The sequence below is a fragment of the Piliocolobus tephrosceles genome, chromosome 7 (genome assembly GCF_002776525.5).
Source record: "Piliocolobus tephrosceles isolate RC106 chromosome 7, ASM277652v3, whole genome shotgun sequence".
In the NCBI taxonomy this organism is placed as follows: Eukaryota; Metazoa; Chordata; class Mammalia; order Primates; family Cercopithecidae; genus Piliocolobus; species Piliocolobus tephrosceles.
The window spans coordinates 37964704-37983285 of NC_045440.1; the positions used below are offsets into that span (position 1 = coordinate 37964704).

An 18582-nucleotide genomic window follows, 5' to 3' on the forward strand; every position below is an offset into this window, starting at 1 on the left:
GATACATAAAAGAGGACATGTTTGCAGGAAAAGCATAGATCTGTGCAATTTTACAGAATATTGCAATGAAACATCTGAGTTTTGTGTACCTGATGTGAAATCTGCTGATTACGAACTATGCAGTAAGACTGCCTATTGTCTTAGAGGAATATACCAAGATAGGGATGGACAGTGCGTGCAATTGTTCTTTTTTAAACTGTAGTTATTCTGAAGTCAGTAATCCATCCTATAACCATATAAAAGAGTTTTGTTTTTCTAAATCCAAATTTAAAAATAAAATTGCAATTTAAAGTAACTTTGAACTATATCAATGTAAAAATTTTGAAATTGGTTTAATTCGTGTACCCTGTTTCACAGAAAGAGTCACATGTTGTGCTATTGAAAAGAACCCTGAAAATACAAATCTTTATGGATAAAGCTTTGTAACTTGCATTTCTCTGATGATTAGCGATATTGAAAATCTAATTGATTGCTTTCTCTATGTGGCTAGGGTTTATCAAATGACAGCCTGTTAGCCATGATGGTCTCCATCTCCTGACCTCGTGATCCACCCATCTCGGCCTCCCAAAGTGCTGGTATTACAGGCTTGAGCCACCGCGCCCCGCCAATTTATGCTTAGAAAGGTATTGCATGAATATTTATTATATTACTTTTTATTTAAAAAAGTATTTTTTCACATGAAAATAAAAACTACTTATAATAAATTATACTATATTATTATAATAAATTATATAATAAATATAAATTATAAAATACTTATAAATGAGAATTTATATTGTATATAATTAATTATATATTATAATTTAATATTATAAAATTATAATTTATATTAACTGTCACAAATAATTCATTAAATGTTCATGTTGTGTATATATAACGCTCTTATTTTATTTGCTTTTGGTTTTAGGTTTGCAATACTCTGAATAATTGTCAATGTGATGTTGGATATTCTCCAACTTGTAGGCAAGACAGTTCATCACCAGGAGGAAGTACTGATGATAGGTTATAGATTTTAGGTTAGTCTCTAGATCTATGTTCCAATAGAGCTTTCTGCTCTCAAAGAAATGGTCTACATCTCTACTGTCCTATGTGGCTATTGAGCGCCTGATGTATATGGTACAATCAAGGAACTGAAATTTCAACTGTACTTTACTTTAATTTAAATTTATATAACCACTTGTGGCTAGTGGCTAGTATATTGGATAGTGCAGCTCTAGATCATACTGTCAACCAAACTTTTTTGTACTCTTAATTTTCATCCAAAAGTCAACATTTGAAGAATCCTTTCCTCACTTTAATTATTAACTGAGGTCCCAAGAACATTTCTATTTATTTAAACTTCAAAGGACCTGCCAAACCATTTTCTAGAATGGCTGTGTCATTTGACATTCCCACCAATAATATATGAATGACCCAATTGTTTGGCATTCTCACTAATGTTAGATAGCATCATTATTTTTTAAGACATTCTAATAGGAGTATATTAATCTCTATTGTGGTTTTAATTGTGCTTCCTCAATATGTAATGATGTTAAACATGTTTACTGTATTTATTTGGTATCTGTATATTCTCTTCAGTGAAAATCTGTTCATATATTTTGTCCATTTTTAAAATTGGATTGTGTTTTTTTAACGTTGCATTTTGAGAAATTTTACATTTTCTAGATACAAGTAGTTTCTTGAGAATATGCTGCTTCAGATAATGTTCTTCAAGTCTGTAATTTATTTTTTCAGATTAGTTATTTTTTAAGTTTTATTTTGATAGGGCATTTTTTTTTCCATTTTACGATCATGCTTTTGGTGTCAAATATATTGAACTCTCTGCCTGTCCTAAGTCCTAAAGATTTTTTGCAATGATATTTCTAAAAGATAAAGTTATTTATTTTACATTTAGATTCATTATATATTTTGAGTTATTTTTATAAAAGATGGGAGATATTAAGACAATAGTAATTTTTTTATTTATGGATGTCCAAGTTTTCCAGTAGCATTTTTTGAAAAAGCTATTACTCATCCATTGAATTTCTTCTCTCACCTTTGTCACAAACATTGGACAGATTTCTGTTGGTGTGTTTCTTAATCCTCTCTTCTCATCTTTTGATCTTTGTGTCATTGTCTCCACCAGTACACCAGTACCACACTGCTTATTATAGCTATGCCATAATTTTTAACATTGTAAAATAATTATTTTTCTTCAGAGTCATTGTGCCTATTTTAGAATTTCTCCTTTTCATATGAATTTTAGAATTAGCAGAATAAGCTCATCTATGTTTATAAAATATCTTGCTGTGATTTTGATACAAATTGTATCAAACTTATAGATCATTTGTGGAAGAATTTGCCTCTCTTCTATTATTGAATCTTCTAATCTATGGACACATGCATCTCCCTGTGTTAGTCTGTTATCACACTGCTATAAAGATACTACCTGAGACTGGGTAATTTACCAACAAAAGAGAATTAATTGACTCACAGTTTCACATGGCTTGGGAGGTCTCAGGAAACTTATAATCATGGTGGATATGAAGGGGAAGCAGGCACCTTCTTCTCAAGATGGCGAGAGAGAGAGAGAGAGAGAGAGAGAGAGAGACTGAGATAAGGGGAACAGCCACACACTCATCAAGTAATCAGATCTCATGAGAACTCCACCATGAGAACAGCATGAGGAAAACCACTCCCATGATCCCATCACCTCCTACCAGGTCCATCCCTCCACACATGGGAATTACAATTAGAGGTGAGATTTGGTTGAGGACACAGAGCCAAACCATATCACTCCATTTATATAGGTCTTCTTAGATTGCTTTCATCAAAATATTGTAATTTTCACAAGATATTATACATGTTTTGTTGTTTCATTATTGAGTACTTCATTTTCTTTAGAGCAATTATAAATTATGTGAGTTTTTTGGGGGGGGTTTAAATTTTGACTTGTTCACTGTAAGTATACAGATATGCAATTCATTTTGATCTTGGATTCTGCAACATAATATATTCATTTTTAGTTCTGAGATTTTTTTGTAAGTGCTTCAGATTTCTGTGTAGACTATCATGCTATTTTTAAAAACAGAGTTTTTTTTCAATATAAATCCCTTTTATTTCTTATTATATTGGCTAGAAATGAATTAAAGTAAGTAAACATTCTACCTTTAATACTGATTTTAGGAGGGGAATAATTCAGTCTTTCACTATCAAGTCTGATGCGAGCTGTAGGGATTTTGCTTTGTTTTGTTTGGAGATAACCTTATGAGTTTGAGGAAGTTTCTCTCAAAACCTAGTTTCTGAGATAGTTTTCATATACATAGCATTGGGTTTTATGAATGTATTTAGTTTCAATGGCTAGGATCATATGATTTTACCTTTTTGTCTGTTGACATAATGGATTTGGATATCCACATGAATTTTGGATACTGACCTAGTCTTGAATATCTAAAATAAATTCTTCTTGCCTATAATCTATTATGTTATTATTAGTAGTATTTTTATAAAGATAATATTGTTATTTATTATTGCTTTTATTTATTTTTGTTATCTATTATTTATTACACATTACTAAATTTGACTTGTTAATACTTTGTTGAGGATATTTGTATATATATAGGCTTATATCTGTCATTATTTCTTCATTGTACTGTCTTTATCTTGTTTAGGTATCGGTAATACTAGCTTCACAAAATCACATGGGAAGTATTTACTTCTATATTTGATATTACTTAAAATTGACATCATTGCTTCTAATAGTACATTTTCCAGGTAATTCTTTTGTGCTGGTAAATTTCTTTTCAGGGAGTTTTTGAATTTTTAAAAAATTGTTTTTAAATTGAAAGACAAAATTGCATATATTTACCATGTACAACATCTCACATATTTATCATTTTGGTCATGAGAATATTTTAAATATGTTCTGTTTGCATTTTTAAGAACACATTTATTTTCTTAATAAATATATAGCCATTCATCACATCAATTTCATATTAGCTGAGTTGAGTGGTTTGTACTTTCTGAATAATTGATTTAACTAATTCTTTTCTACTTCTATCAAATACTGAGACAGAAGTTTTTAAAAGATCCAAGCATGATTATGGATTTATTTCCGTATTTTTTATTTCACTGTATTTTTCATTCCATCTTGAATCTTCACTAATTGCTGCATTCATTGGATTTTAATGTCTTTGTGTGGAACAGCTTCTTTTATTACCTCTGTAATTTATTTCTTCATATTTGTCTTGAAGTCTACTTAATCTGAAAATAATCCTCAGAAGTTATCTTTAACCTGGGATCCATTTATCCTTATTTTGAGTACTTTAAAAATCATATCACAGATTATTTAGAGAAGTAGGAATGAAAGTAGCAAAAACCAGCTTTATAAAATCCTACATTGAAATTTAAACATAGAAAATCAACTTTATAGTCTACATTTTTACTGTGTTTCAATATGAATGAGATGAGATTAGTGCACTTGTAAAAGAGATCCCAGTGAAATTCTTCACCCTTTCCACAAGTGAGGTTATAGCAAGAAGATGGCTATTTATGAATGAGGTAGCAGGCCCTGACCACACAACATCGCCAGCACCTTTATCTTGGACTTCCTAGCTCCAGAACTGTGAGAAGTACAATTCTGTTGCTTATAGGCCCCCAAGTCCATGATAATTTGTAATAGCAGCCTAAACAGACTAAGATAATTATCATTACATATTAGAGTCCAGCTTTATGTTTCTTTGGATTTGTCTGATTCATATTGTGTAATGTCTTCTTGTACTGATTTTTAAAAATCATTATGGGCAGTACAAAAAAATCTGAGTTCTCACTTCTATTCAATAATAGCTAAAATAAAAAGACAAGTTGTCTTCAAGACTCTTCTGTACCTTCTTGAAAACTGATACATTACTTTGGTAAACAAATTAAGAAAATGAAAGATTTACAAAGAAATAAAAAAGGGTCCCAGGAATAAATCCTTTCATATATGTTGTAATAATTTTCAACAACACTGACAAAACCATTCAATAGAGAAAGGGCAATCTTTTCAAAAAATTGTGTTTTGAAAACTGGATAATCGCATGCAAAAGGATGACGTTGTACCCATACTTGTATTCTACACACACACACAAAACTCACAATAGATTCAAGATCTAAATGTGAGTTTTAAAACTATAAAAATATCAGAAGAAAATACAGGGGGAAATCTTCATGACATTGGATTTGAAAATAATTTCTTGTATATGACACCAAAACCATAGAAAGCAAAAGAAAAATAGATAAATTGGAGTTTAATAATTAAGAATTGTGCATTAAAGAACACATTCAACAGAGTAAAAAAGAAATGTATGAAATGGGAGAAAATATTTGAAAATTATATATCTGAGATAAATATCCAGAATATGTAAAAAATTCCTACAGCTCAAAACAATAAAACCCTGTTAAAAATGGGCCAAGGACTTGAATACAGACATTTCTTCAAAGAAGATATATAGATGACTAATGAGTACATGAAGGAAGATATATAGATGGCTAACGAGTACATGAAAGAAGATATGTAGATGTCTAACGAGTACGTGAAAGAAGATATATAGATGACTAATGAGTGCATGAAAGAAGATATATAGATGACTAACGAGTACATGAAGAAGATATATAGATGGCTAGTGAGTACATGAAAATATATTTACCATCACTAACTTTTAGAAAAACGCAGGTCAAAACTATAAGGAGATAACAATTTTAACCTACTAAAATGGCAAGTATAAAAATTTTTTTTAAAAATTGTGTTGAAAGGAGTGTGGAAAAATTGAAAATCTTGCACATAACTGATGGTATGTAAAGTGATCCAGGCTTTGTGGAAAATACTCTAGTGGTTCCTCAAAAAAAGAAACACAGAATTACCATAGTAGCCAGCAATTTGCATATACATGTAAACCCAAAAGTATTGAAAGCAGAGACACAGACAGATATTTTCGCATCCATGTTCATAGCAGCATTATTTCCAATAGCCAAAATAGCACGGAAATAACTTTTTCTCATACATGAGATAGTGAAGAACCTTAAAAGAGTTGAGCTCTACCATACTTTAAGGTCGCTGCATATTTGCTTAATTTCAACAATTTTGCATTGCAATTCATTTCTTATATAAAACATTCTGAATCACTTTTCTTTAGACAAATCACTTTAAATCAAGATATCATTATATTGTCTGCCTATATGTGTGTGTGCATGCCTGTACATGCGTTTTTAAAGTTAATGTTTCCTTGTCTTTTTTGATGGTCACTAAGTCTATTTACATTTAATATCATAATATTTTGGTGGCAATACTGATTGCTTAATTCGTTACATTGATATTTTACTTGTCTGGTTTATTTCTTTCATTTAATTCTATAGATATTTTTGCATAGATTTTATATTCCTCTCTAATTCTCTTGATACTCATTTTTATATTAATTAGAGAAATATCTATTTTTCTAATTAATACAGTCAAAAGAAAAATAATGTTACATTATACAAATAATGCGGAAATTTTCCATAGAAATTGTGCCATTAACTCACTTTAAAATTAGTTCCCAAGCATGTCAATAATTTTTCACAAAATTATTTTTGAAACTGCTTGTATAGCTCTGCTTTAAAATTTACTTTTAAATGTTTGTAATTTTAACTGACAACTTGTAATTGTATATACTTATGAGGTAAGAAGCGATGTTATGACGTGTCATGACATGTTATGATATGTGGAATGATTTAATCAAGTTAATTAGCATGTCAATCCTATCGAATACTTATCATTTAATCCTCCTATCTAATTAAAACTTTGCATCCTTTGACCCACATCTCATTTTTGCTATGCCCCTAGCCTCTGGTAACCACCATTCTACTTTTTCCATATATGTTTATATTATGGTTTCCTATGAATTTTATAAAGTTTTATTTATATGAAATATAGCATTGATAGTTTTATAAAAATTTCATTGAATCTGTAGATTACTTTGGGTAGTATGGACAATTAAGCAATATTAATTCTAATTCATGAACATATGAACACATATCTTTCTATTTATTTATTATTTCAATTTAAGTACTATTATTTATTAATTTTTATGATTCACCCTCAATAATTTTTTATAAAATAACTTTGAAACAGTTTTTTTGCTCCATTTTTAATCTGAAGAACACTTTATTAGATAATATTAAGTTAATGTGTTATATGTAGCCATTCATAGAAGGGAATATGTTAGAATATGATAGATTAGAATATATCATGTAAATAAAGATTAAATATAACTAAAAGTTTAAGACTAAATTGGTCAATAATATTGCATATTGCCAATGGCTGTATATTGTCAAAGATATGTGTAAGTGTACTGAGTTGACATAAACATATAATGCATTTTGGGGCACAGTTCATAGAAGATCAGAAAATACTTTTAAATTCAAATTTATGTATTTATTCTATAACTGCATTTGAATTTCAAATTTTAAAATTCAAATCAGCAGTATGCTTTAAATATCACGTTTGTAAAAGTCACTCTCATGTTTTCAGGAAAAAGTACACCCTTATTTGTGAAACGACATGCTGTTCCTCAGAAAAATGGCCTTTTCATGAGTTCCTACATTTTTCTACCTTTCCTCATTTTAACTGCCATCATTGGTCTTAAATGGAATAAAATGAAGGGATTTTGGCACTGAGCAAAAAGCGTAAGTGGAAGGTAAAAAATGTTAGACCAACATTAGATAAAGGCCAAACACAAAAATGTATGCTCTCTGAGAGGTATATGGAAAGCAAAGTGTGGTATCGGTACCTATTAATTAGCTATCACAAATGTAGCTTTTTTATTCTTCTTGATTTTGCTTGAGATTACAACGGCTATTAACCCTAAAACCAATGTTAATCTCTTTTATACAGTTCTACATCAGAAGTCAGCAGTAGTAGCAGCAACAGTAACAGCAGTAGTGACAGCAACCAGTCATAGAGGTAAGTGATATAATTCATAATACATACGTATTTAAAAATTTTTAACAGTACCTTAGTTTGAGAAAGCCGTTATTCCCATATTTTATCATCACAGCTTCTACATTTTAATATCATATGCTAAGCAATGACTAAAGTATTTTGTTATTACTGCTTTATGCTAATTTGGAAATATTTTAATGTAATTGATATCAGCCAGATATTTATCAAAAATATTTTCATAATAAGAAATGACTTCCAAATTATTTTACATACATTCTTAAAGTATTTATAAATAATCATATTTCCTGCTCCTTCATTTAAGATTCTAATTTGTTTAGAAATTGGTAAATCTAGTTGATTTACACAGATTGTTTCCCTATATTTACAGTTTTTCCTTAATAACACTACACGGGTATTATTATCCTTATTTTAGAAATAAGAATATGGATGTAAATAATTTAAGTAATTCCTCATATGTATAGAGTTTTAGTAAGTTTTGCTGTTGGGGTTTAACTTAAAGCAATCAAACTGTAGAGTAGAAACTTACAATCTTAAAACATAGCCTGATATGTGGTTAGGGATAAGGAATAGAATACACATGGATTGAGGACCTAGTTGATGCTAAGCAAAACGCTAAATACACTCTCCCTCTAAGGCAGAAAGACAATTAATTATTTACCATGAAATGGCTTGAAATAGGCATACACATGTACTATTCAAATTCATATGGGTAGAAAAATAATAAAGTTTGATGTTAGGTCTATTACTGGCAGTAAATTGAAAAATTCAAAAATTCAATATAGAGCAAGATCAAGATTTCATCCAATTGTTTATCTCCCATTCCTTCGTATCAGAGTTTGAGTAATAATTATGTCCATGGGTCTCTATTTCCTTATCTGCCACCAAATAAAACCTTTATAACTTGTAACCTCAATGTAAAAGTTTTATTCATGCCTAGACCAATCTCTACATCCTCATTAAAAACTTTATTAGAAGCCCATGTCTTACCTGTGGATTCTGGCACTTGGCTACCGCCTTCTTCTCATGTCCTTCAATCAGAATCTCACCATCCTGCTGCGTGTCTTCACCTGAACTCCCTACCACCACCATCGGTCAACCATAGTCATTTTCTCCTAGAGCGTACCATTTCCCTGATTTCTTCCAACTCATAAGACGTAAATACAACATCTTGCTTTCCTTTTTCCCTCTTTTCACAGCTTCCTTCTGCCAACAGTAGCTTCTGGTTTCATTGAAGTCTTGCCTCAATAATATGAGATAGAGGGTTAGGCTATCAGCCCATAAATAATAGCCATACAAGTTGATGACATAGTAAATTGAAACATGATTAATCATATACAAAAGATTATAGCAGCAAGGATGAGTGGGAGAGTTGCTGTTGAGGAAGGAATTGGATAACAATTTTACATATTTTTTTCTCAATAGGTCATATAGCACGAGTGATTTGTAAGCAAGTAATCTGAAGGAGGTGAAATACTTACTCAGTTTTGATCACTGAAAGGAGTTACCTGAGTTCAAAGGATGAACTCACAAAAAGCTTTTGTTTAAATGCAAAGGGTACAGTGTAGCAAGAGAGCGTGCAGACAAGCATTGGGGGGTCAGAAAAACAAGGGGCTCCCAGGTTCCTTATTGTAGACTTTAAACGGCCCATTAACAATCCCAATGCCTTTTTCTCAACAAAACATCAAAACCAGACACCCAGGCTTTCCTGGAGATAAAGATTGAGCTTTTCCATTTTAGCTGTAAATCAACTCTATCCTACAGAGGCATGGAATTGGCACAATTACTCATGCATATATCTAGGCAATATATTTCCAAGCACATGAATGATATGATACAAAATAAGTTGGGAATGTTTGAAGAATACCAAAGATGTGAGTCCACCTGTAGCAGAGTTAGAGGGCTGTCGTTGTGGTCAGGTCAGAGAAGCAACACCATGAAGGGTCTTGGAGCTTTTGGAGTCCATCTCCGTTTTACTTTGAGTGAAAGGAAGGAATTACTGAATAGTGCAGATTCCAGGTACATGGCCTTACTCTTTAAAAGGCTGACTTGTTGAAAACTGTCTGTATGATCGCAAGAGTAGAAGTAAAGAAAATACTGAAATAATACATGAGAGAAAAGATAGTACTTCAAGTCAGGAGTGGTAAGGATAATCTTATGGATACATTTTGAAGGTGACACAACAGAATGCATTGACAGTTTGGATGCAGAAGGTAAGAAAAAGTGCTTAAATAATATGATTATTGATGCAAAGCAGGAAAACAGCAAGGCTAAAATGTAAAACTAGGCCTGTTTCTAGAATTTGGGCTCTTTGTGCTTTTTAAAAGTCATTTGCAAATCTATGAATACTGAGATATTAAAAAAAAAATAGGTAACATGAGCCAAGACAAGTAACTGGTACGCTATAATAAGGACTTTAAATGTGTTTCTATATGAGCAAGAGCATAAAGTATTTTTGAGGTCGTAAGAGAGAGATCTGGCATGACATGTTTTGCATTTTACCTATTTCATTGGGATAAAGTAGGGAGAATGGATTCTGTCAGAACTGCAGACTGGTGAAGCAGCTAAGAGATTACTGACTGCACAGGAAAGGTGTGATGAGGGCAGGATTAGAGAGGAGGAAAAGCACAAAACTATTTTCAGGAATATGACAGAGGCAGAATCTGGTGAATTGGTTACTGAATGGATGTATTTGAGTTAGAATTAAAGAGAGAACTACAAAGACCTCTACTTTTCTGGCAGAATGGATAGTGAAACCTTTTACCAAGGACATACTGTATAGTAGGGAAAGAACTGTCTTAGGTTGGGGTGAGGAAGTGGAGGGGAGTGAATGATGAGTATGGTTTTGAATGTGTACATGTGGAAACCTGTTGGAAATGCACTGAGCGTTTCTGAAAATTCTCTCCCTCTGCAGATACATAATATAATAGAGAAATGAATAGGAACTTTTTTCTGTTTTTTCACAGGTTTACATTGCTCTTTCACCCTCTGTTTTCTTGTTGGTGATTTCCATTTATCAATGTAAATTTAGAGACCATGTTAATGAAACGTATGTGACTACGAATTTACAACATTTACTTTTAATATGACTGTCGCACATTATTCATGAATAAGGAACTTTGCTTTATGAATGTCCTGAGTATCAGGCACAAATTATTAATACAACAATATAGCAAGCAGTGTCTTATTTGACTAATTAATTGCTATACCTGTAGTTGCATTATAAAAGTAGACAACTTTTATTAACAATGAAAATTTAACATTTCTATTTTTCTGTATTTCTTTTACAACAGTAACTACATGACAACATCAAAAACCATAAGATAGAGAAAGGATATTACCAAGAAATTTACCATTAACTGGTTTGATTCAACAATGAAAACAAAAATCGCCTTTTTTCTCCTTTCATTATGGCTTAAAGCTTTCAATTGCACAAACAAAATAAATTATATGACAGAAAGTATGCAAGTGTGTATCTATTATTCTACCTGCCATGAATCTTTAGGAAAAATCACTTTGCCTCTTTTTCACCCAGAAACCTGTTGTCACGTGCATCCATGTAAAGAGGCTACCAAACAGGCTTTGTGTGAGCAATAAAGCTTTTTTAATCACGTAGGTGCAGGCAGGCTGAGTCCGAAAAAGGGGTCAGCAAAGGGAGATAGGGGTGGGGCAGTTTTTATAGGATTTGGGTAGGTAGTGGAAAATTACAGTCAAAGGGGGTTTTTCTTGTGTAGGCGGGGCAGGGGTTACAAGGTGCTGGGTGGGGAGCTTCTGATATTCATTGTCCAAGGAAAGAATTTCACAAGGTCAATTGATCAGTTAGGATGGGGCAGGAACAAATCACAGTGGTGGAATGTCATCAGTTAAGGCAGGAACTGACCATTTTCACTTATTTTGTGGTTCTTCACTTGCCTTAGGCCATCCGGATGTATACATGCAGGCTTGGACTCAGAGACCTGACACTTGTTACATCCTAAACTGAAAACTTTCAGATTCTTCAGATGCCCACGGTCATGCTGACTGCTGCCATCTCAAGAGAGGACACCAACAGCCACACCTCTCTGATAGTTCATGATTCTCCTGCCCTGTCTGTTCCAGGCATTAGGATACTGAGTGGAAGAATTGCTAGGTATTCACTCTCACAGCCCCCAGATAGTCACTAGTATCCCTTCTAAGGAAATTGCTCAAGCTGAGTTTGAGGTCGTAGTGTAGCAGGATGAGCTGCAGACAAAACCTCTCAGACACCCAGCTGTAGAAGGAAGGGCTTTAGTCAGCTGGAAGCATGGGCAAGCTACTGCCTTAAAAGCCGAGCTCCCGGAGTGCACAATTTCTGTCCTTTTTAAGGGCTCACAACACTAAAGATTTCATATGAAAGGGTTGTGATTGATTAAGCAATCTAGGGGATATGTGACAGGGATTTCATGCACTGGTAGTCAGAAAGAAACAGAACATGGCAGGGAGTTTCACAATGTTTTTCTATACAATGTCAGGAACATCTGTTTCTAAGTCATGAGTTCATTTTTAACTACTGGGTTTAGGCCAGGCAGACCCAGGCCTGGTTCCGGGGCTGGCGCCGGGCTGCCTGTCTTTGGTTTTACTTCATTGTTTTTTCTTAAAACAGGTACTGAGTATAAAACAATATCAAACAATATGAGAGGGTTTCTCTTTTTCCTCAATCGTACCATCAGGTACATATGCTTCCTTGGCCCTGTATAAACTGATCTAGAAGATTTCTCTGTCCTTTGGGAAAACCCAAACTTGCTCTATATCTTCCCTGAAGTTGGACATTTCTGGGTAAGATTTTCTTGCCTCGGTCTCCCCTCCCCTCTGCCTCTTGCTGAGATGGGGGCACTTCTACACATCACAGAGCATTACACATGGGTTAGGGATCCATTGGCCCACCTGGAGTCCAATTAGGACCTACAGAGTCTTCATCATAAACCAAGATGCTCCTCGGACAGGGGTGGAGGAACCTCACCACAGAGGTCCAGAGTTTCCTGTTCCAAACATCCATCAACTGAAAAATGGGTAAACAAAATGTGGTATATCCAAACAATGGAATATTATTCAGCCCTAAAAAGGAATGAAGCACTGACACTGGTACAACATGATTGTTCCTTGAAACCATTATGCTAAGTGAATAAAGCCAATCACAAGCATCAAATATTTATATGTGTATTTGAAGCAGCCTCGTTGTCTGGGGCAAGTACAAAGGTTCTTGGTCTCATGGCCAAGGAGATCAAGGTCGTGGACACACACACACAGACACACACACACACACACACACACACACACACACACACACACACACACAGAGACAGAGTTTGGAGCAGGAGTTTAATAGATAAAAGGGAAGAACAGAGAGGGGTCCCAAGTGGGTTGCCAAGTTGTCAGGGTTTTTATAAATGGGCTAGTGAGGAGGGGGCTCGTGAGGAGGGGATGTCTTATCTTCCTAGGGCCAGACGATTTGATTGAGACCAGGTGCGCTATCTGTGTGGCGCAGAGTTTTTTGTCAGTTCTCATTCCATTCCAGGCGATTTGATTGAGACCAGGTGCGCTATCTGTGTGGCGCAGAGTTTTTTGTCAGTTCTCATTCCATTCCCTGCCCACATAGGCAGAATCTCAGTCTGTGTAACTTTGTTGTGCTTATCTGGGAGGGAGAGTTTCTGTGTCTGTTCCCAGATATCTTCTTGCAGCTGCAGGCATTCCCTCCCCTCAACAAGCCTGCTTTTAGCTTCCCTATCTTAGCGTGCCTAAAGGGAAAGGAATGTGCTTATTAAAGTTCGCTGTTTTACTGGGGCCCATTGTGTGTGAAGTTTGGTGATTACCCAGGAGACTTTCCCCTTCTTTCTGTGCCCAAGCTCCTGATCTGTGATTTACGGCCTGAACCTTCGCCTGCTTGTTGTTAGAAGAGAAGTGATTTCTTTGAACTGCCTGAGGTGAGAAAGGGGGCTATTTTTGAGCTGCGTTTTGTTAAAAGGAAAGATTTCTACCAGGGACTCACTTTACCTTGTGTACCTAAATAATTTCTTTGTGCCTCCTATAACATATTCATTTGTATGAAATGTCGAGAATAGAGACATCTCTTGAGATAGCAATTAGTTTAGTGGTTATTTAGGCAGTAGAGGGGTGGGACAAAGAACTTGTGTTGGGGGTGGGAGGGTACTATATGGCTAATGGGCACAGAGTTTTTTCACGATGCGATGAAACTAATTTCAAATTGACTATAGTGATGGTCACACATATCTGGGAACATACTAAAAATCACTTAATTGTATGCTTTAAATGGGTAAACTGCATGGCATGTGAATTATATCTCAATAAAGCTGTTTAAAAATATAACCTGGGATAATTTTACCAGAAAATATAACCTGGGATAATTCTACCAGACTTCTCTCATCTTCATTGCCACTAACTTATTTTGGGTCATTGTGTTCACTGGCCTGCTTCTTGTCAATAATAATTTTTGAGCTATCTGTTCAGGTGTACCAGTATCTAACAGATTCAAGTTTTAGTCCTCATGTGTTTTATTTATTTTGTTTTTTATTTTTTGAGATAGAGTTTTGCTCTTGTTGCCCAGGCTGCAGCGCAATGGCACGGTCTTGGCTCACTGCAACCTCTACCTCTGGGGTTCAAGCAATTCTCCTGCCTCAGCCTTCCAACTAGCTGGGATTATAAGTGCCCACCACCACACCAGGGTAATTTTGTATTTTTAGTAGAGACAGAGTTTCACCATGTTGGCCAGGCTGGTCTCGAACTCCTGACCTCAGGTGATCCACCCATCTTGGCCTCCCAAAGTACTGGGATTATAGGCATGAGCCACCACGTCTGGCTTTGATCAGTTTTATTTTTGCACACAATTTTGCACACAATTTTTGCACACATATTTTGACACAATCCATCCCTGAAATAGGGGGTACTGGAGTAAAAGGCTTGAATGTGATAGATGAGTTAGGTTTTGGACATGTGCCATTTAAGATATTTGTCAAAAAGCTAAGGGAGGCAGTTGCATAGTCTTCCACAGTGGTCTCAATTTTTCTCTCTCCCCTTGCCTTGCTGCCCTTCCTGTCTCCAGAGTTTCTTACTCAGAGCTTAGAGTCACTGTTAACAGAACAGTCAGATTGCATTGCAAAAGTTTTCTTTTCCCTTAGAACGCTATATTATAATCTTGTGTAGTAAGCAAGGTACACAATTGAAGTAAAGTGCTTTCTGATTGTCTTTTCAAGAAAAAGTTCCATTCTCTTGAATTCTCTTTATTTGCAAAAATAACACTAAATATTAAAGCTTTCCTTTCTCTTTCCTCCACTGATTATAATATAGTTTTATGAGAAAAATACACAGTTGAAGAAAAGTGCTTTTTGATGGTCTTAGTAGGATAAACTCCATTTTCTTTTTTGCAAATATACTTCAAATAATTTTGTGTATTTATAGGGTACAGTGTGATATTTTGATCTACGTATACATTATAGAATGCTTCAATCAAGCTAGTTAACATACCCATCACCTCATCAATTTATCATTTCTTTGTGGCGAGAACATTGAAAATAAATTTTGGCAATTTTGAAATATGCTTATTATATTAACTGTGATCACCATGTAGTGCAAGAGATCATTAAAACTTATTATTTCAGTCTGACTCATACTTTGTACCTTTAGATCAACATTTTCCCTTTCCCCATCCCTCATCCCACTTTCCCCAGCCTCTGGTAATCACCTTTCTATAAGATAGACTTTATTAGATTTCACATACAAATGAGATCATACAGTATTTATCTTTCTGTGCCTGGCATATTTCCCTTAGCATAACGTTCTCTGGTTTCATCCCTGTTGTAATGAATTTCCTTTGTTAAGGCTGTGTACTATTCCATTGTGTATATGTACCCCATTTTCTTTATTCACTCATTCCTCATCGACACTTAGGTTGATTCCATGTCTTGGTATTATGAATAATGGTGAAATTGTACCAGCATTAAAAAGTTCAATTTTCTTAATTTTTCCGTATTTGCAAAGATATTTAAGTCAGCAGTAGCATGTAGAAAATTGCTAGTAATAATAGCTAATAAAAATAGCTGTTATTTCTCTTTTCCTCTTTCTCTTCCACCTTAGTAAATAAAACCTGCCATAAAACAGTGATATGGAGAAACAAATTTACCTAGAACCTCACTAACAAGGAAAATCTGGCTTATTTACCCTAATGTAACTACTGAGGGCTTTAAACAACTTAAACTTCTCTGCAACAAATTTTGCGCAACCTATGCTTCCATCTGGCATTTCCTCTCCCTGCCCTGCGAAAGTGGCCCAGCCCCCAGAGCTTCTCAGGCCTCACCCCCAGGGTCCCGGGGCAGCACAGGGTCCTCCCTGGCCCAGGCGCCCGGTGGCCAAGAGCCTGCCCGCGAGCTCAGCGCTGCTCAACGGTCTCTGTTCTTGGCTGTGCCTCCTGCGCTCTGGTTGAGCCATGTTCTTTCTCCTTGCCCTCCTCACTGAGCTTGGAAGGCTGCAAGCCCACGTAGGTAAGTCCACGGTAGCCTCCCCTTTCTTCTTCGGCTTTAGAGCGGGCCTGGGCTCTTCCTGGGAGCAGTTTCTTGTTATTCTGGGACCCTCCCCCGCTCCGTTTTGGGATCTCAAGCAGGTGCTTCCGGTGTGTCAGGGACACCTTTCCACGCCAGGCCAGGGGAAGCAAGGTCCTTAGCGGAGGAGCTGTTAGCGCTCTGCATCAGCGCCCATGGTCTCAGCGGCCCACACGCAGTGCGCCTTCCGGGATCTTCCCACTCTGTGAAGGATGGAGGTGGTGGAGTACTAACTGCCTTCAGCGAACGCCTCGGAGTCCTGAGGAAGCAAGCCTCGCAGCGATTCTAAAAGGGAACTAGAGGGGCCTGTAGAACAGCAATGTCTACTTTTTTTTTCTTTTTTGTGCCTTAGCCATTTTCAATGTGCTGTTAATTATGTAGTGAAATTTGTGGACTAGAGTGTGAGCACATGTAAAAACGTTTACTTAAAATTTTAGGCGCCACCATGCAGTCAGGGATAAGATCCCATGCTTGACTGAGACGATTGTGGATGACTGAGACGAAAACAAACACATTTCCTTACTGCAGGTTCTGAAGGAAGATTTCTGCATGTCACAGTTCCACGGAAGATTTTGTCAAATGACAGTGAAGTTTCAGAGAGGAAGGTAAATGATGAGGAATATTTATAGTTTTATGGCAATTTGTATTTACCCTTATATTAAGTCAGATCATAAGGAATTGTATTCATTGCCAAATCATAATATTTTGCCTGTGCTATTTTGTCTCCTGCCATGGTTTGATCCTCTTCTCCCCCGTTTCTACTGCTTATTTCCCTGTCTTTTCTCTTCATCTCTTCCTAACACACTACTTGTTCACAATTTCCAAGAAATGTTCAGCAATCAAACTGGTAGGAAAAAGAAACCAATATAAAATATGCATGACCATGGTTTAGCCAACAAATTAACAAATTTTTTATTGTCCACTAAATGATGTAGAAATTGGTCATAAGCAAAATTTAGACATGGAAAATTTGATCCACAAGCATCAGTCTTAATAGCATGTAACCTACAAAGACATTTGTAAAAAGCAAAGAAAAAATAAGAATGTCACATTTGCCCTGTTATGATAACAAATACTACAATAAGTAAAAATTAACTCGAAAAAGAAGTTGGAAAATTACTAACCTGCTAGATTAAAAAGTGATTAAGCTGAAGGCCTTCAGTCTTGTATATTTGCTTGATTAAAATGCCTGAAATCGACATAGTTAAAATGTTCTATTTTACAAACTGGAAGTTACAATATAGGGGTTTATATTTCTATGCAGTCAAAAGGTACACAATGTATGTCAACTCTGAAAATGTTTCAGGTTGAAAGAGTGATTTTAAAATTATGAGTAAGGAAAAGATTAATTCATTAATTCTATTTTGGCACACAATATTGGGACTTACCATGGCTATGTTCTACTAGTGAACAATTGTAATAAATAAAATATATGTCAAATTGTGTTTAGGAATCACAATAAAATGAATACTTTCCTTTAGAGAGGTTGGAAAGGATTTTCATTTATAAATCTTATTTATCACATTATCCTCCTGAAGTGGAATTATTTATTATATATATTCATTTTAAAAGACAGAGGATTAAAAAATATTAATGGCATCAAATCTGTGTCAGCATGTAGAGTCTAATCTTTAATTTGTAACTCCAATTCCACTACAGTAAGCTGCTTTCTGTTGAAAAGTTATTTGCATAAGTTATTTTCTGCCAACACAATGGCTCATGACTGTAATCCCATCCCAACCCTTTGGGATCCCAAGGTGAGAGGATCGCTTGAGCCCAGGAGTTTGAGGCCAGCTTGGGCAAGTTGGTGAGACCCTATCTCTACAAAAATAACCTAACTGGGTGTGGTAGTGTGTGCCGGTAGTCCGAGGTGTTCCGGAGGCTGAGGCAGGAGTATCCCTTGAGCCCAGGGTTTGGAGGCTGCAGTCAGCTATGATTGTGTCACTGTACTCCAGCCTGGATGACAGAGCGAGACTTCATCTCTTAAAAACAAAAAACAAACAAAAAACCCCAACTATCTATCTATCTATCTATCTATCTATCTATCTATCTATCTATCTA

The 18582-nt window shown here is 35.1% G+C and overlaps 1 protein-coding gene and 1 long non-coding RNA gene across 3 annotated transcripts in view; both read left to right on the forward strand.

Moving 5' to 3' along the window:
• The first annotated feature begins 907 nt into the window (after positions 1-907).
• Positions 908-11417, forward strand: LOC111544082. Its single transcript, XR_002732034.1, has 4 exons — positions 908-1016; positions 7526-7691; positions 7900-7957; positions 11248-11417. It is a non-coding gene; the product is annotated as an uncharacterized LOC111544082 (long non-coding RNA).
• A 4939-nt stretch (positions 11418-16356) lies between these two features.
• The window catches only part of LOC111544189 (disintegrin and metalloproteinase domain-containing protein 18), a 148176-nt gene continuing 145950 nt past the window's right edge, over positions 16357-18582 (forward strand). For both annotated transcript variants that reach the window (XM_023214646.2, XM_023214647.2), the window contains exons 1-2: positions 16357-16464; positions 17050-17126. In XM_023214646.2, the coding sequence (XP_023070414.1) occupies positions 16410-16464; positions 17050-17126 (132 nt within the window). In that variant the 5' untranslated portion in view covers positions 16357-16409. The remainder of the gene's footprint in view (positions 16465-17049; positions 17127-18582) is intronic.